Raw genomic sequence first — 20,012 nt, forward strand, 5'->3', positions numbered from 1 at the left:
CTAGTATTTTAAACCCTTTCCACCAATGAACCCCAATTTATTAATAAATTACTCATCCCTTATAGTACGTCACGTTCCCTCCAGTCCACTAGCCAAAAGCTATTGGAACTCGACGGCATGATATATTCTCAGTGATGGCTCCGCAACTTTGGAACACTTTACCTCAGCATGTGAGAGAGGAAAATAATTTGAGTCGTTTTAAAAGTAACTTAAAGAGTTTCCTTTTTAAAGATGCTTTTAATCTTTAAATTATGTTCAAATTTTACATTAGATTTTTTTTTTTTTTTCCTTCAGGCTTCCCACTTTTCCCTCCCTAATGTTCTTTCCATTTATGGCTCTCTTCTATGCTTTAAAATACTGAATTGTAGTTCTGCCCCTACTTACCTTGTGTATTTATTAGTCTGTAAGTCTGTCAGCCTAACCCATTATTTTAAATTTTAAATGATATGTTTAAATACATGCTTTTTTAAAAAATTAATATTGTATCTCGCTTAGTAAAACTAAATAAGTGATTCATCAAACAAAAATAAAACTTGAAACAATTAGGAGCTGGACGTCTCTAGTCTGACTTGGATGTCCTTTCAAAAATGCTCTCCACATGTTACAGCTAATGGTGAGGAAACAGAAATATATTTTTTAAAAGGCTGTTTAAACACGAATGCAGCAGCCATTAGGAAAGTGCACTGAGATATTAAATCCACTTTCATCTCCAAGTCAAAAACCAATTAGAAGTGTAAGTCTGTGACAAGTACTATTTACCATGTTAGTATGAAAAGCACAAATCCTAAGATGATACACCAAAAAATATGCGATAATCAGTGAAAAAAGATTTCAGTGACAAACTAATCTGAGGGCCATTAAGAGGTTTACTACATGAAAAGGTCATTTTGTTCCATTAAAAGACGAGGCTTCCTAATCATAATTATCTCTATCAAAGTGTAATGCAGACAAAGGCTTATCTTGTAAAAGAAAGAAGCCTCTGTAGAAGATAATAGAAATCTCTCCTGCAATCCGTCACAGTACAGTTTGATATTTTTAAATTTTGTCACAGTGTCCTTCCAAGACCAGCTTAAGAGAGAGAGGATACAAAGGCAGGGATTTTTTTTCTTTGCATTCTGCCTTCCCCAAAGCTATGGGTTATGAGTGTGTGCTGATTTCAGATACAAGGTTTTCATAAACCAGTTGGGTATAATTTTAAGAGAGATATAACCTCCATTTTTTTTGTAAAATAAAAATGAACAAACAACTGATAAGATTATAATGGATGATTTGTTATAAAGCAGTCCTATCATGTCCCTACCAACTGTTCCTTTTAAAAAAATGTTGACTTTGTAGATAAGGGTATTTCTCATTAAAAATGTATCTGTGGGATATCTATATTGGCTGCTTCAAAGATGCAAAAAGAAAAATAAGCTTCCATGTACCCTTTTCACCACACTATTAAAACATCTACACTGATTCTTAGTCATGCACAATTTGGGATGAATGGCTGTAACTTTGATTTTTATTCACAGAGCTGTCAAATACATTCCTGCTTCTTCCCTCCGGGCTTTGAGAGTTCTGTATATTCCTTACTGAGTAACTGGATTAGCAGAACCTGTGATTGTGAATGGGATTATACATAAAAAAAGGCAGAACAGTTGCTTGGTGGTAAAAAGCATGAATTTTCAGAGCAGAGGTTACGCCTGTCTTTAGGTGAACTGCTCCTTCAGTTTGATAGGGGTTCAGTAGCAGTTCATAGACTTCAATGCGTTCACTATTATTGACTATATATGGAAATGAATGAACTTCTCTTGAGTTGTGGACATGGCATTTCTGACATACTAGCGGATGAGGACTGTCCCCCCCTCCACCACCACTCCATAACACATAATGTGTCTGTATGCCATTCATGACAAGCAGTGATTGGGTATGCAGCTCCTCCTGATTCAGATAATACAAAAGGTGAAGTTGTGGATACAGTGAACACAGTCATTCGTGACAACGGTGAGGTGGCCTAATGTCAGACAGCCGACAGATCGATCTTATTGGCCGAGTTGGTGCTCCTGTCCCACGTGTTCATCTTTGCTGGGGCTGTACCTAATTTGTTCCCATTCATCTGAAAGATAAAACAGTGGAACCGTGAAGGAACATTTTTCAACGGTCTGCATTATTTACAATGTACATAGTAGGCCCTTTTAGTCGTGGGCCAGCGTAGCTATTAGGCGTGGCTAGGCGGTTGCCTGGTCCATCAGCTTCTGGAGGTCAGACAAGAGTGGTTACAATCGGAGCAGAACAAAAGATCCCAACAGTCACACAAACAAATGACTTTTGGAAGTTGTCCTCTATATTTCTATGCGATACAATAATATTTCATATTTAACAGTAGGGTAGGGTTACCAGACGTCCGGATTTCACAGGACATGTCCCCCTGTCCGAGGGTCCGGATGGCTTTTCAAAACCCGACACTTTGTCTGGGTTTTGAAAAGCCTCCTCAAATTACGTCAGGCAGAGAGGAAATCTGCGCATGTGTGGATGCCACGTGATGACATCATGCACATGCGTGTGTGACTTCATTGCGTGGCATCCGCGGTTTCCTCCCTGCCCAACAAGAGCAGGCAGCGGGGGGTGGTGCTAGGGGCAGGATTAGAGCATTACAGGACATAATATTGGAGTATAACACCTTCTGGTGGAGACGCTCTAAGTCTAAGGCTATTTTTCCACTTAAATTAAAAAGTTTAGCTAGTTAACTGCATATGTTAGTGGGATAAGAAATTTAATGTGAGTCTTATGATAGGGTTCCAATGGAATAGTAGAAATACTACATGATTTATACTGATTGTTAAGGTGACAGATATAGAATTTGGTCCAAAATGCTGTTTCACACATTTAAAGGCCACTCTTAAAAGCAAAATGGTAAAAGCTAGTACGTACTTTTGATGGGCACAGGGGCAGTGCGTAATTTTGGTGTGCTCAGGGGCAGAGTCTGGGTGGCGCATAAGTAGAGTGACAATTTATAACTTAGCATGAACACATACATACTTCACATACTAACCATTTAGACCTGTTCCTGAGCAGGCACAAAGGTCAGCACCCAAAATCTAGAAGCTCTTCTTGCAGGATTGGTGCTAATATTTTGTAAAAACTTGTGTCTTCATAAAATAGACACCTTCCTGCCCTATTAGCCAAGATGAGGAAACAAAAAATTCATGGAGAGTTGATATCCAAGATGGGGGCTTTATTCAAACAAATAAACTGATAAATAATCCATATAAACATGTCTAGGGCCTGAACCTCTGGGAAACATCTGAATCCAACACGGTCCATGTTTCGACAATGTAATCTTCTTCAGGTGCATTTCCACAGCGTTACGACTTTACGGTCATCATTTAATCCACATGCCTGCATTTAGGACTATATAGGGACCCCTGAAGAAGACTTTATTGTCGAACACGGACCGTGTTGGGTCCAGATGTATCCCAGAGGTTCAGGCCCTAGACATTTTTATGTGGATTATTTATCTATTTATTTGTTTGATTAAAGCCCTCATCTTGGACATTGACTCTCCCCGATTTTTTTGTTTCTTCAATATTACCCTTTGTGGAGGGAACAGGGTCAATTTTCTTGTTGTTCTATTAACCTAGACAACATATTATAAAATAACAATCTAAAGTACAAATATGTACATCACAAGTAAATGCAGTAATTATAGGTAGGATAGAAAACAGTTGTCTGTCAGTACTTTCCTTTCTGCAAACCAGAAGTGCAGACTTTGATTTCTAGAATTGATCTGTTTATAGGTGCTCTAAAACAGTCCAATGATCACTCGTGATATCACAGTTCAATTTCCAAATGTGTGGCTTCCTCACCCAAGACTGTGGGCTCCTTTTACAAAGCTGCTCTAGCGGTTTTAGCTCGCACGGCTAGACGCTAACACCAGCATTGAGCTGGTGTTAGTTCTAGCTGCATAGCACGGGTTTAGCGTGCGCTAAAATTCTGCGTGCGCTAAAAACGCTATTGTAGCTTTGTAAAAGGAGCCCCGTGTTTGTGCTGGTCATTGTCGCTCTGAACCAGAAGGCCACAAAGGATGTCTTGCAGCCAGGATCAGCTTGAAGGAGGGAAAAAAAAGGAGAAGAGAAAGATGCCAGAGCATGGAGGAGGGAGTAGAGACAGAAAGAGAAAAATGGAAGGGACAGAGAGTACCTGATTATTAAACCGCTTAGATAACCTTGATAGGCGGTATATAAAAACCTAATAAAAACTTGAAAAAACTTGAAACATACGCTGGATGAATGGAGAGTGAAGAGAAGATGAGGAAAGCAGAAACCAGAGATGACAAAAGGTAGAAAAAAGATATTTTATATTTTATTAGAATAAAATAGTATTCTAGCTGTATTGATAAACATTTATAAATAGAAAATTGAAAAAAGGTAATCTTTTTAGTGGACTAATTTTAATACATTTTTTACTAACTTTTGGAGACCAAAATCCCTTCCTCAGGCAGTGGCATACCAAGGGAGGAAGGGGGTTACAAAAAATATATTTTATATGGAGGAGATATTTAAAAATGATTGGCCCCAGATGTCACATACCCTATGTACACCACTGTCTGTAGGACTCCAATTAGAGAAAGATCAGAAATGACCATGATACTTACAATACACAAATAAAGGGAATTACCCTTATTGTAATCAAATACAGCACACAAAGGGAATTAATTCCCTTTCTTTGTGTGCTATATTTGATTACAATAGGGGGGGTGATATTTGGTTTGTTGTGCAAGCGTCTACACCAGGGGTGCCCAACACGTCGATCGCGATCGACCAGTAGCTCAGGAAGGCAATGCGAGTCGATCGCGGAGCCCATCACGGGCTCCGTGATAGACTCGTGTTGCCGTCCTGATCTACCGGGCCGATCAGCCTTCCTCTCCAGTGTTCTCTCTAGGGCCTTTTAGCTGGGCGGTCCGCCCAGCTGTCATCTGCTGCTGCCGCCGCTGCTGAACATAAAAAAAACAAAAACAAAAAACGGCTTGGAGATTTCAGCCCGTAGCGAACTTATGCTCCGTGGCTCTAACGTGTGCGTGCCGGCTTCCCTTCTCTTCCCTCCGAAACCGGAAGTTATGTCCGGGGGGGGGGAAGGGAAGCCGGCACGCACATGCTGAGAGCCCTGAAGCAAGCGTTCGCTACGGGCTAATGCGGGAGACAGGTTAGTGAAGCATTTGTTCTTCTTCCTGCCGGGTCCTGCCTACTTTCTGTTTCTGCGAAGGCAGGACCCGGCAGCATTTCCCCCAATAGGTTGATCACAATCTTGGGCTGATCAGCCTTCCTCTTCCCGACGGCAGAATTGACGTCGGGGAGAGGAATGCTGGTTGGCCGAAGCAGGGAGAGCTTGGGGCCTGTTATTGGTGGCGTTTGAGTCCTGGTCCCCGATGGCAATGGCAGTGGCAGTGGCTTGGGGGAGGGCAGGGAGAAAGAAAGAAAAAGGGCAGGCAGGGAGACAGAAGGAAAGAAGAGAAACAGAAAAAAAAGAAAGGGAGGCAGAGAGAAAGAAAGGGCAGGGAGAGAGGAAGAAAAAGTTGAGGGAGGGAACGAGGTCTGGAGGAGAGGAAGCATACAGGCTGAAAGAAGGGAAGAAAGATTGGATGCACAGTCAGAAGAAGAAAGTGCAACCAGAGACTCATGAAATCACCAGACAAGGTAGGAAAAATGATTTTATTTTAAATTTAGTGATCAAAATGTGTCTGAATTTATATCTGCTGTCTATATTTTACACTAAGGTCCCCTTTTACTAAACCGCAATAGAGTTTTTTTAGCGCAGGGAGCCTATGAGCGTCGAGAGCAGCGCTGGGCATTCAGCGCAGCTCCCTGCGCTCTAAAAACTGCTATCGTGATTTAGTAAAAAGGGAGGAGGTATTTTTGTATGGTTGTTACTGAGGTGATAGTGCATAGAGTCATCTGCTTTGACCTCTTTGAAAAACCCTGAAATAGGAATGATAATTAACATTTTCTATGCGTACAGTGTGCGATGTGTTTTTTTAAAATTTTATTGTTGGTAGATCATTTTGACTTGCTCATTTTAAAAGTAGCTCGCAAGCCCAAAAAGTGTGGGCACCCCTGGTCTACACTCTTTATTGGGTGATACATGATACTTACAATGTCAGAGTTGAAAGGTTTCACATTAATGTTGCGAACAGAACTGCTAGTCAAGGACCACACTTTGGTTTTGTGTTTGAAGGCAGCTCTCACCTTAGAAAAATCAAGAAAAGAAAATAATAGTAATAAAAAAAGCTGGCAAGGATGACACAGTGTATTGAATCCAATAAAGCACATGCCCAGTAAGTAAAAACGAATCAAACATTGTCTAAGCAGTCTAAGAGGCTCATATTCAAAACACCTGCCTGTCCCTCACAATTGAAAGTATGGTCTCATTGTACCACGCCCCACCATCAAGAATGCCAGCAGAGGACTCCTGTGCAGCAGGGGGGAATATTAGTTAGGAGTAGGGTTATCAGATTTTCCGGAATTAAAATCTGGACCCATGGCCCCGCCTCTAGGCATGCACAGTTCTACCCGGCCCGCCCAGTTCTGCCCTAGTCATGCCCCATTCTGACCCCCAGACCCACCCCCTCAACCTGCACTGGTGCGATGCAATAACGTCACACCCATGCGCGTAATGTCACCACGTTGCATCCATGCATACGTAGCTGCTATCCCGACGTTTCTCCCAGCTGGAAGCTTTTCAAAACCTTGACATAGTTCCGGTTTTTTAAAAGCCGTCTGGACACCCGGACATATCCTCTAAAAGGAGGACATGTCCGGAGTAATCTGGGCGTCTGGTAACCCTAGTTAGGAGAAGTTTTAAATTTATACCAAAGTCAGTGTGAGATGTGTGGGGGAGGGGAGGAGTCAAAGAATGGTACTTTATAGTAGAGAATGACAAGGGGACAAATTTTTCCCTGTCCCCATGGGAACTCATTTTCCCATCCCGGCGAGTTCTTTTCCTGTCCCTGCCTCATTCCTGCAAGCTCTATCCTCTTCTGCCCAAGCCTCAAACCCTTTAAAATCATAAGTAGCAACATTCTAGAGCTCAGATTGTGATGTCATAATGCCTCATTCCACCAATGCCTAAGCTCTGTCCTCATCTGCACAAGCCTCAAACGCTTTAAAATCATAAGTAGCAACATTCTAGAGCTCAGATTGTGATGTCATAATGCCTCATTCCACCAATGCCTAAGCTCTGTCCTCATCTGCCCAAGCCTCAAACACTTTAAAATCATAAGTGTTCGAGGCTTGTGCAGTTAAGGCAGAGCTTACAGGAATGGGGCAGGGACAGCAACAAAACACACGGGGATGGGACAGGGACACTGAGTTTCTGCAGGGACGGGGACAAATTTGTCCCTGTGTCATTCTCTACTCTGTAGCGTCAGAGAAAGCAGTGATAATACTGGTGGGAGAGATGGAAGCTTTTCAGTTAGGAGCAGGTGATAGAGACAAATGTCACAAGTTAGGCTGTGCATAATCTCTGTAAACCTTAGGAAAGTGATTATCCATGGCATATATTTTCATATTAGCAGCAGGCTCAATTATGGTCCACAGAGAATTTCTGGCAAAAAAAAAAATGACCAGCAAAACAATTTCATTAAAAAAAAAAAAAATACACAAAATTTCCATATCCTCACCAATGGGCAGGATTTCTTGCTCGGTCGGCTGCTTTAAGCCTCATAAAATGTTAAAATAAATAGACATGCCTAATTATTTCAGCGGAGTTCTTAATTTAATCAAAATTTAATAAATTACTGTTATTGAGGTTATAACTGCTTAAGTATATGTAATCAACTAACTGGCATGGGGAAAGAAATTTAGCTGCCTAGGAAAAAAAATATTATTTTTGAACTGATTCCTTGAAACCTCTGGCCTAGATTGTATTAAACAATAGGCCTTGGAACTATTATGTCCTCATTTATCAAACCTGCAACAATAAAAGGCGTCCTTTAGCAGCTGTCATTTGCATACGGCTCTATTCAATTGCATAGCAGCTTTGAGAATGCTTGATGGCATCACAGTGACATCAGAAGACAGATTCCAAGATAAGGACACTGGAAAATATACGAGCACGGTACACGGCCAACTTGTGAAATAAAATGCCAGCCGCACAGAGGTGGCGTGTTCAGTGCAGACGTCAGTGGCACCCGGGAAAGTGGCACCCCTCCCCTACCCTCTTCGCTACCCCCCTCCTTCTCAACTTCCCCTGCCATGCACATACCTCCTTCCATTCCCTTGTACCTCTCTAATTTTCCCGGCCTGAGCAGCATCGCAGATTCGCTGCCCGCATCATGTTGGCCCTCCCTCTGATGTCACTTCCTAGGCACGGGACCTGGAAGTGACATCAGACAGAGCCCACACCGACGCAAGCAGCAAGTTCATGATGCTGCTCGCACTAGGAAAATTAAAGAGGTACAAGGGGAGGGACGGGAAGGGGCGCCCGCGTGCGGCAGAGGTGTCAGGAAGTAGCTGGAGGCCAGAGAGGAGGATGGATGCTGGCGTCCCCACCAAGACGACGCCCAGGGCGGGCCACCCCCCCCCCCCACACCCCATTACACTACTGGCTGATGTGCTTTTAACAGCTGTGCAGCTCAAATAGACAAATTATGTTTTCAAGAGACCTGAGGACTGGTGCCTGAACATCATAGGTGTTGGAACAGGGGAAGCCCAAATTTTTTCTTCCCTGCCTCTCTCTCTCTGTGAGGTGTTTATTCCCTTATCATGCTCCCCCAGGGCAGAAATTCTATCAGCTGCATAAGAGGCATCACATAGCCAGCCAACATGGAGCCTTGATCACCTGTGCATGATCAAGGCTAGTGGCTTCTGTCCCTTTCCAAACAGGAAGTTTGAAAGGGGCAGGAGCCAGCAGACCTTCCGCATGCAAAGATGCTCAAGGCCCTGTGCCAGCCTGCCAGCCAGCTATATGATGCCTCTTATGTAGTTGATAGTTGCTTCTCTAGGGGGTTGATGTAAACTTAATCACATAAGGGGCCGAAATCTAAAACATAGGCTAAGTTGTGGACCAAATTTTTTATTAAGTTACTTAGTCTTAGTAGAAGTATAGATCCTTCCTCACCCTCAGACACCTGTGGTGTGGTTGAGCACTTGTGTGGCGTGTCCTGCTCCAACCTAGCTTTTACACTGGGATTGGGTCCTTCTGCCTGCAAATGGGTACTGAGGCAGTGTGATGAGGAGCTTGGAACGTCGCTGGGAGGGGGGCAGCGCGTTCAGGCGCTTAGATACGGCACAGTTACCCGTGAGCCACCAAAAAAACAGCCAGGTGGGCCGGATTTGGCCCCCGAGCCTTGTGTTTGACATGTGTGATGTAAGGGAATAAAGAGGAGAGAGATACTGAAGGGAGAAATGGACATTTGGACACTATGGGTGGGTGGGGAAGTAAGGAAGAAGGAAAGGAGTGAAATGCTGGAGGGGGAACAGGAGGGAAGGAAAGAGATGCTGAATGCCATGGAGGGAGAAAGGAAGGGAGGTAGAGAAAGAGAACCGCAGGAGACCATGGGGAGAAGGTAGGAAAGGAAGAGATAGATGCTAAAGACCACGGGGGGGGATGGGGGGTTGAGAGGGAGGATAAGTGCAGAACACAACGGGGGGGGGGGGGACTATGGGATGGTAGGGAAGGGTTGGGGGATGGAGCTTGGTCACCCAAAATGTGAAAATGAAGGTCAAAAGTTGCATTATAGGGATGTTTTGAACAAGAACTTGAAGAAAGCAAATAGCCTAGCCTAGAGAAATATGTCAGAGAGAAATATTGTTCCTCCTGTATTGTTCCTGTCCTTATGCTGGTTGTACTTGCCCGGCTGGGCCATTTGCCATTCTCAATAAACAAATATGTAAATAAATAAAAACCCACATCTGTAGTAAATGACAGGTGATACGCAGTAGGAGAAGACAAATCAACCAATGCCATCTTCAGTGGCACAGTGTTAAGCAATTCCCCAATTTCTTTTCCCCAACTGGCACTGAAACTTCATTTTTAATGCTGGATTTGCATCTCATCATCAAGATGTTAGACTTCCCTCCTCCCCAGTCCTTGTCATATGTAAGAGACAACCAAAGATCAATGAGATGGAACAATCGTTGACAGTGTTCCATCTGTTAAGGGAGTCTCTTATACAAGGCATTTGCACAGCTGTTTCTTCTTTCAATCTGCACAACTTTGGAATAGTCTTCCCTTGACCATTAGGTGGGAAAAAGAACTCATTCTGTAAATTGCTAGAAACCTTTCAGAAAGTTTTGTAACCATGTATATTCGTTATATTAATTTTTAGTTTGTGTTATCCCAAAGTTGTAATTGGCTTCTTTTGGATTTATTACCTATGCTACACAGGTATAATACATACCTCTGAATTCAGAAGACAGTGGAAGAGAAAGATGAAAAATCCCTTTGAAAAAAAAAAGAGAAAGAGATTATGTGAAAATATATTATTTGAACACTGTCTTGGACTTATTTTCCATAAAAACAACCTGCCATCTATTTGGCTGTCATCATGTACATTCACAAGACTATGGCACTGACAGAGTAGGCATGCAATCAGTCTTCCTTGCCGGTATCTTTTGTATTTTTCAGTGTATAATCAGACGAGAGCCGATTTGTTTGCGAGAGGCAGCATTATGTCATCGTGTTAAATCTCACCTCACAATAGGTCCATCACCTTAAGAAAAAATAGCCTCATGTTCACACCAAAAGAGGCTATGTCAGGGGCACGGAAAATAAACTTTAAAAAAAACCCAACATATTAAAGAAAGGCGCATGATTGCAATTTGATTGCACACATGCTGCTACTGTTATAGAGCTCAGAAAGACTGATAATGCAAGTAGAAGGCGCGTTTCCATCACCAGTAAAAGTAAACTAGTAAGAACAGCTTATGTAGAGATTCATTGTTCCTTTTCTTTTATGGAGGAGGACAGGGATGATAAAATACTAGCCGATAATGCAATTCAAATTAATGAAAGTGAGTAAAGCCCAGCCTGATGCAGTCGCTCCATGCCTCTAAACAAGCATAAAGGAAATGAATGCTCAATGATATGAATTGGCTTGAAAATCCCAACTATTTTCTGGTTTGGAAAAGAATGTGAAAAAGAGGCAGAGCAGCAGTGGCTAATGCTTAACTACATGTCATAGTCAATTACTCTGCAGTTATCACCAAACTGTTTACTAAAAGGTGCTACTTGTCACACGCTAAGACGCATTAGCATGTCTTATTTACCACAGGTCCCATTTTATGCAATGGAACCTATTTACAAATACAGAAGTACACTTTAATAGTATTAGGAGTGGATTCAGTAAAAGGCACCTAAAGTCAGGTGCTGGGATTTGCAAATTCCATGGCTAGGGGGCGCCATGTGCAAATTCCATAATGACAATTCTGCGTGGAACTGCCATTGTAGAATACTAGCTTAAATCTGCCTTTTTATGCCTTTCTGACATTTAGGTACATAAATACAAGTATTGTATAAAAACGCACCTAAATGCTGGCCACACCCCCTGACTCACCAGGCCCCTCCCTTGGCCACGCCCCCTTCAGAGTTGCATACTATAGAATTCATTTGACATTGCACATTATATATTCTTGCAACTGTTACTCTGGAATGTTTAATAAATAGTGAATAATTTAAAAAAAAGAAATTAGGTGCCCTGTTTATAGAATACGAGCATAGAACAGTTGTAACTACTAATTAGTAAGAATTAGTGTTTCTTAAGCCCTTCCAGAGGCTGTTATAGGGGAAAACACCCTCCAAAGATTCAAGACAAAGTTAGACAAGTTTCTGTTGAACAAGAACGTGCGCTGGTAGGGCTAGTCTCAGTTAGGGTGCTGGTCTTAGACCAGAGGGCCGCCGCATGAGCAGACCGCTGGGCATGACTCAGCAGTGGCAATTCTTATGTTCTTATGTTCTCAATAATTGATAGCTATCACCAATAAAACAAATTAGGTTATGTGTATAAATGACTTTATTCTAGGACCCATGTGCCCAAATGCACACCTATCTTTGGGATAGTACACTTTAGTAAATCTATAATCGGGTGGCAATGAGTTTCTTCTAGTGGCTGGAAACTTGGAAGGAACATCCATTCTAATGCAGGCAGCACAGAGAGTTTCTCTAAGTCAAAGTAAATTATTTTCATATGAGGCTATAATTTGTGGAACAATTTTACATGTGAAACCCACTCTAGATAAATATAAAAGTCGTCTATGTTTTTTTTATCTTAACAGGTATAGCCATTCAATTAATTACAAGTAATTGGAAGAACCATGATAGAATAAATTATACTTTTTGGTGGTGAATGTGTGCACTTCATATAGATATGAATGAATTAACGCAGGGTGTAGGGGACTTAGTAAGGCATTCAATAAAATTTGGAGCCCATTGACTAAATTTAAAAAAACATAATAATGTATTTTCATCATCATATCTTTCTTTTGGTTTATTCATCTTTACACATCCAGGGAGGGTGGGGGATTAGAGGGAGGGGAGTAAATACTGATAGAGATATTTGGGTAACTTTATTCTTCTTTTGTATTATATCTTAGGTAATATTCTGATATTATTAGATGCAAGAATCTGAAATTATTGAATCATATTTATGTTACCTGAACAGAAATTAGTGTAATGTATGTAATACCTACTGTTCTTTTATTTGTCTGACACTGTTTTGATTAAAAATCAATAAAGAATTTAAAAAAAAAAAAGTAAATTATTTTCACGGCGGACCATGAAAAACAACTGGGAACAAAATGAAAGCAATGTTGCTCACCACCAACAGGCATTTTCTATGAACAGAAAGATCAATAAGTCACACAGGTGAGTGATATCATCAATGGTGCAAGGATAGATCTGCTTCCCAGCAGTGGCATAATAAGGGAAGGAAGTGCCAGAGGCAGTGGTGCCCTCCTTGCCACTCCCCCCGCTCCTTCCTCGCCCCCCCCCCCATGCCATACTCGTGCCCTCATTCCCCATCCGATATCTATTTAAATTTTCGCCAGTGCGAACAGCTTCTCTGGCCTGCTGCTCATGCTGGCATTGGCTTTCCCTTTGATGTCACTTCCTGGCCCCGTGACCTGGAAGTGATTCGAAAGGGGAGCTAGGCCGGCTCAAGCAGCCGACCAGAAAGAAGTTGCTCGCACTGATGAAGATTTAAAGAGGTACAGCGGGGGGAAGCGAGGGCAGAGAGGTGTTGGATCCCCCCCACCAAGACAGCGCCCAGGGCCGTCCAACTCCCCCCACCCCATCACTGCTTCCCAGATCTCAGAACTTAGCCCAAAGCATATGCAGTTCTTCCAAGTGTAGCAGTCTCCTCGGCTTGATTTGATTTATTAAATTTGATATACCGCTTGCACTTGAATATTGAGCGGTTTACAATACTAGTACGACTGAAATACATTACAGACTGTCCCAGCGGGCTCACAATCTAAGTTATATTAAATATAGAAGAAATTAATTGCTAAGGAGATATAAGGAAAGCAATGTGCTATAGATATATAACGTCACACACAAAGGCTGGGCAGAGAAATAGCAACATACAGTGCTAAGGGGCACCGAGGGACCAATCTGCAGGCCTGATCCACAATCAAGAGAGGTCTGCTGTCTCCCTGGAGCAAGGATCCAGGATATTACCACCATCCTTGACAAACTTCTTAAACCTAATGATCATTTTCCCATGTTTCTCATCCATGTAGGCACAAATGACACTGCTAGGAGTACCGCGGAGAATATTCCCAGAGACTTTGGAGCAATGGGAAAGAAATTGAAGCAGATAGGAGCACAGGTGGTGTTTTCATCAATTCTTCCAGTAAGGAACAAAGGCAGAGCTAGAGAAGAGCGCATCCAATGGACTAACGAATGGCTACGCGAATGGTGTGCAGAAATGAACTTTGGATTCCTAGACCACGGCGAGACGCTCCAGGGACTACAAGGACCAGACGGACTCCACCTGACCAGAAGAGGTAAGAGCATATTTGGACATCGACTGGCCCGCCTACTCCACAGGGCTTTAAACTAGGTAAGTTGGGGGAGGGTACATACTTATATCCCAGAGCAGTAAGAAACAACCCTGAGGAGGCAAGTCGCACGAAGGAGCCTAAGGTAGGTACCAATGATATCCACGGTAATTCAGGGAGAGTTATGAATAATATTTTAGGAGCCACACTAACTCATAAGGGAATCTCCCCACAGATATGGAGGGCTATGTATGTTAATGCGCACAGCTTGGGCAATAAAATCTTAGAATTGGAGACTGAAATAACAAATGCCGATCTTGATGTGATAGCCATATCCGAAACCTGGTTCACGGACTGCATGGGTGGGATATGGTCATACCAGGCTATAACCTACTTCGTTGCGACAGGGAAGGTAAATTGGGAGGGGGTGTAGCGCTGTACACTAAGGAAAGCATCAAAACTACCAGAATTACAGATGTAAGATACACCGGGGAATCCCTTTGGGTTAACCTGGCCAGAGGGAATGAAAAATGCCTATACCTTGGTGTGATATACAGACCACCCAGGCAACAGGAAAACAAAGATATGGAATTAATCGAGAACATAGAGAACATCACACTACGCGGTGACACAGTAATGCTAGGAGATTTCAACATGCCCGACGCAGATTGGAACACACTCTCAGCGACTACAGGTAGCAGTAAAAGAATATTAACCTCCATAAAGGGCGCACGTCTCAAGCAAATGGTACTGGAACCCACCAGGGACCAGGCGATTCTAGACCTGGTACTCACCAACGGAGATAGCGTCTCGGACGTCTCAGTAGGCGATACACTGGCCTACAGCGACCATAATATGGTATGGCTCAACCTCAAGAAAGGTTTCTCTAAGTCAAGCACAGCAACAAGGGTTCTCAACTTTAAAGGCATAGACTTCAACCGCATGAGAGATTTTGTCCATCAGGAGCTATATAAACAAACAAAATCTGGAAATTTAGAGGATATGTGCTTGTCTCTGAAGTCCATCCTACATGAAGCAACAAACCGATACATAGGAACAGTAAGTAAATGCAGGAGAACCAAAAGACCCCAATGGTTCACTAAAGAAATTTCAGACCTAGTTAAAAAGAAAAAAGAAGCATTCATCACCTACAAACATTTAGGAAACCAGGGGGCGAAAGAAGACTATCTAGACAGAGCTAAAGCTGTTAAAAAGGAAGTCAGAGAGGCCAAACTCCGAATGGAGGAAGAACTAGCACGGAATATTAAGAAAGGGGATAAATCTTTCTTTAGCTATATTAGTGACAGGAAAAGAAACAAAGATGGTATAGAACGGCTGAAGCAATCGGATGGTAACTTTGCAGAATCAGATTCTGCCAAGGCAGAACTACTAAACAAATACTTCTGTTCAGTCTTCACCTGCGAATCGCCGGGAGCTGGTCCGCAGCTTCAGACGGGAGATACCCAGAAAGACCCGTTTCAAGATTTCGAGTTTACGCCCAGTAACGTCTACAACAAACTATCGAAACTCAAAGTAAACAAAGCCATGGGACCGGACAACCTGCACCCCAGGGTGCTCAGGGAGCTAAGTGGAGTCCTGGCCGAACCATTATCTGAGCTTTTCAATCTCTCCCTACGCACAGGAAGAGTCCCCTTGGACTGGAAAACCGCCAACGTAATCCCACTCCACAAAAAGGGCTGCAGGACAGAGACGGCAAACTACAGACCAGTGAGTTTCACTTCTATAGTGTGTAAACTCATGGAAACACTGATCAAACGGAACCTTGACATAATCCTGGACGAAGAAAACTTACAAGACCCCCACCAACATGGGTTCACCCAGGGTAGATTCTGCCAATCTAATCTGATTAGCTTTTTCGACTGGGTTACTAGACAACTGGATGCCGGAGAGTCACTGGACGTGGTATATTTGGACTTCAGTAAAGCATTTGATAGCGTCCCACACAAAAGGCTATTGAACAAATTGAAATCGATAGGATTAGGAAGCACTCTAACTGCATGGGTTGGAGATTGGCTAAGCGGTAGAATTCAGAGGGTGGTGGTGAACGGTACCCCATCCAAGGCGTCGAGCGTGATCAGTGGGGTGCCGCAGGGCTCGGTCCTGGGCCCAATTCTATTCAATTTATTCATAAGAGATATGACACAAGGACTTAAAGGAAGGGTAGCACTATTCGCTGACGACGCCAAACTTTGCAACATAATAGGCAAAAGCTTATTACCTGATAATATGACACACGATCTACGGCTGCTGGAAAGATGGTCAACTACTTGGCAGCTAAGCTTCAATGCTAAAAAATGCAAGGTAATGCACCTGGGAAAGAAAAATCCGCGCAGAAATTATGTACTGAGACCAAGGCAGAACGCGATCTAGGGGTGATTATTAGTGAGGACATGAAGGCTGCCAATCAAGTGGAGAAGGCTTCCTCCAGGGCAAGACAGATGATAGGTTGTATCCGTAGAGGATTCGTCAGCAGGAGACCTGAAGTCATGATGCCGTTGTACAGATCCATGGTGAGGCCTCACTTGGAGTACTGTGTTCAGTTCTGGAGACCACACTACCGTAAGGACATACTGAGGATCGAGTCAGTTCAGCGAATGGCGACCAGGATGGTCCTGGGGCTCAAGGATCTCACGTACGAAGAAAGACTAAAAAAATTGCGGCTGTACTCACTTGAGGAAAGAAGAGAACGGGGAGACATGATTGAAACGTACAAATACATCACGGGACGTATCGAGTCGGAAGATAATATCTTCTGTCTCATGGGACCCTCGACAACCAGAGGGCATCCGCTGAAAATCAGAGGAGGGAAATTTCATAGCGACTCCAGGAAGTACTTTTTCACCGAGAGAGTGGTGGATCGTTGGAATGGACTCCCACTGCAGGTGATTGAGGCCAGCAGCGTGACGGATTTTAAGAAGAAATAGGATACTCATGTGGGATCTCTAAGGGAGTGAACTCTGGGGGGAGGCTAATTGGAATGGGCAGACTTGGTGGGCTATAGCCCTTTTCTGCTGTCATTTTCTATGTTTCTATCAAGACATAAATAAAAAGTAGAAAGCAAGGAGAGGGCAAAAGTAGGCAACAAGCAGACTCCAAGAACAGCACATCTTAGTTAGCTCCAAAGCTCAAGTGATTCTGACAACTCTGGGTAAAATGGCAGGGACTGCGTGAATATCAATCCTCCTGTCTACAGGAAACATCTGTTATGGGTGAGCAACACTGCCTTCCCTATTGACAAGCAGAATTGAGTCAGGCACACAAGTGGTTGACTCCCAAGCTCAGGGAAGCTCAGTCTGAAATTGTTTCTCTGAGCTGCCTGTACAGAGAGTTACTGGCTTACAAGGACAGATTGGCCGTACCGTCTTGTGCTAAAGCCTGGTCTAAACAATGATATAATATAATGTTATATTATGTGCAGTCTTATAACCCGTAGAGTGGAGGTCTAGGTGGGTTGCATATAGCATAAATGCTACATAAAGCCTATATACATACAAAACATGACAGAATCAGATTACTCTAATAATAGAATCCAGTATCCGCTATAATAATTTCCTTAGCGCGCATACGCACTTTAAAACTGGTGGCTCCATGTGTCCGTAGCTCCGTGGCCGACAGAGAAATTGTATTGTTTTTTTTTTATTTTTTTAAATTCTTTATTTAAATTTTCAAATAAACAACAATTGTGCTTAACAAGAGAAATTGTATTGTAAGAGAAGAAGTTGGTAAAGCGTGCGACGCAAGAAAGAGACAGAAAGGCACACAGGCAGCGGCCAAGGAGAGAAAGAGAGACAGAAAGACACACAGACAGCGGCCAAGGAGAGAGAGAGAGAGACAGAAAGACAGTGGCTAAGGAGAGAGAGAGAAAGAGACAGAAAGACACACAGACAGCGGCCAAGGAGAGAGAGAGAGAGACAGAAAGACAGCGGCTAATGAGAGAGAGAGAGAAAGAGACAGAAAAACACGCAAACAGCAGCCAAGGAGAGAGAGACAGAAAGAAAGACAGACACATCTATTCTAGCACCCGTTAATGTAACAGGCTTAAAGACTAGTGTAATATAATCTTTTAGCTTGGAAGCAACTACAAACTATCAGTTTTGTCAGAAAAAGTATGCTTGCTACCAGTTTATAGCTTGCTGCAGTGGTGCAGCGAGGGTAAGTGGAACCCAGGGTAGTGGTGCCCCTCCCTTGCCCTCTTCTCTGTCCTCAAGCTTCTACATGACCGCCCCCCCCCCCTTTTTAATTTTCCAGGTGAGAGCAACAACATTAACTTGCTGCCCAGTCATGTCAGCTATCCCTCTGACATCATTTCCTAGGCACGGGGCCAGGAAGTGGTGTCATAGAGAGGTGACACCGACGCGGGCAGCAAGTTCGTAATGCTGCTCACACAGGAAAAATTAAAGAGGTACAAGGGAAGGGATGCACCCATGTGGCAAGGAGGGGACAGATGCCTGCGCCATTTACAAAGGCCGCACCCGGAGTGGAACCCCGCACCACCCCTTACTACGCCTGTGGCTTGCTGCTTGAGATAGGTCTAAGTTCCCTCTTTTCATGATGGGTTTAAGTAATATTTTGCCAAACTCCTCTGAGAACCATCCTTGCACAAGTGTGGTGTTAACCAGCTTAACCAACCAGTTGAGTACATCTTCTGGTACAGTAAACAATAATGTGCAGTGAAAATATGAAGAAAGGACTATGTAACGGCTTTCAAGACGTTTGAGCTGTTTTTCTAAATGATTCAGTTCTTCTTAAGGAGCAGGTAAGAGCCTGTTTACAATCTAGCCCAGTGTCTCTCAAACTGTGTGCTGTGGCACAGTGGCCAAAGAGATTCTTGGTAAGCCATGAGAGATTTCAAAAGTTTACTTTATTTTAAAAAAATTCCCTTCATATGGCACTGTCAAAGTTTGAAAACCAATAAAGATTATTTAAAAAAAAAAAAAAATTCCCTTCATAAGTATACACTAGAAAAGATGGCACATATGTCGTGTACGCAAGAGTCTGTCAGTGTTATGAGTGTCTGCGAGTGTAAAGATACAACTGCCCAGAAAAGTGTCATTTCTTGGACACTCTTGGTCCTTGACAACTAACAGCAAGTAATTTTATTTTTACTTTTTATGAGTAGTTAGTTATCCTAACTTGAGCAACATAGCAATCAAGCCATTGTTACTATTTGGATCTTCTTATCTTTGAAAACTCGGATTGTCAGCTCCGACAGAAATTAAATTGAAAAAAAGAGAATGATAGTGGATGATGAAATGCGTGCTTGCTTGTCAACTATTGATCCACATTTTGAGTTAATTTGCACGCGAAAACAAGCACATCCTTTGCATTGATTATCAATTCTGTTCTATCTACTTTAGTTTCACCGTTGTTACAATTACCTCTACATGGAATAAAGAACATTCTATAAATAAATAAATAAATAACTCTTAAATTTAATTTTTTGTTGGTTTTTGCAATTTTATAATTTCAATTATAATGTGCCACAAAAAAAAACATTTGCTCCATTTAGCTCCGGAGCTAAAAAAAAAAAAAAGTTTGAGAGACACTGGTCTAGCCTATGGAGGGCTTCAGACAAAAAGCAGGAAGCACTATTTCATCATTTCAGTGAAAAGATGTGAAAACCTTAAGCAAGAACTTGAGATATGTCTAAAGAACAACTTTATGATAATAGAATTGCTCATATGTAACCAACTGCTTCAAGTTCACATACCGTATTTCCCCGCATATAAGCCAACCCTCTGCATAGGCCGCACCCATGTATAAAAAGCAGAAGATAAGCCGTCCCATGGTATTAGCCATGGCTTATCTTCTGGTACCTCCCCTGCCTTTGTCAATCATCCTCCCCACTCCTGGTACCTTTTCAGGAGCCCCCTGGATGGCGAATCTCCAGCGGTGCAGGGCAGCCACGATCTCTTCGACATCTGGCCTGCCCCCGCACCACCCGCTGAATGGCTGACATCAACTCTCGTGGGACTCGCGAGAACTGACGTCAGTCACTCAGCAAGCGGTGTGGGG

The 20,012-nt window shown here is 42.8% G+C and overlaps 1 protein-coding gene across 5 annotated transcripts in view; it reads right to left on the minus strand.

Moving 5' to 3' along the window:
• Positions 1-418: 418 nt before the first annotated feature.
• Positions 419-20,012, minus strand: part of ADGRD1 (adhesion G protein-coupled receptor D1) — a 458,034-nt gene continuing 438,440 nt past the window's right edge. For all 5 annotated transcript variants that reach the window (XM_033956796.1, XM_033956795.1, XM_033956799.1 and 2 more), the window contains 3 exons: positions 10,379-10,420; positions 6,132-6,224; positions 419-2,098 (listed from right to left, as the gene is read on the minus strand). In XM_033956796.1, coding sequence (XP_033812687.1) covers positions 2,003-2,098; positions 6,132-6,224; positions 10,379-10,420 — 231 coding nt within the window. In that variant the 3' untranslated portion in view covers positions 419-2,002. The remainder of the gene's footprint in view (positions 2,099-6,131; positions 6,225-10,378; positions 10,421-20,012) is intronic.

Source organism: Geotrypetes seraphini, chromosome 8 (assembly GCF_902459505.1).
Source record: "Geotrypetes seraphini chromosome 8, aGeoSer1.1, whole genome shotgun sequence".
NCBI lineage: Eukaryota > Metazoa > Chordata > Amphibia > Gymnophiona > Dermophiidae > Geotrypetes > Geotrypetes seraphini.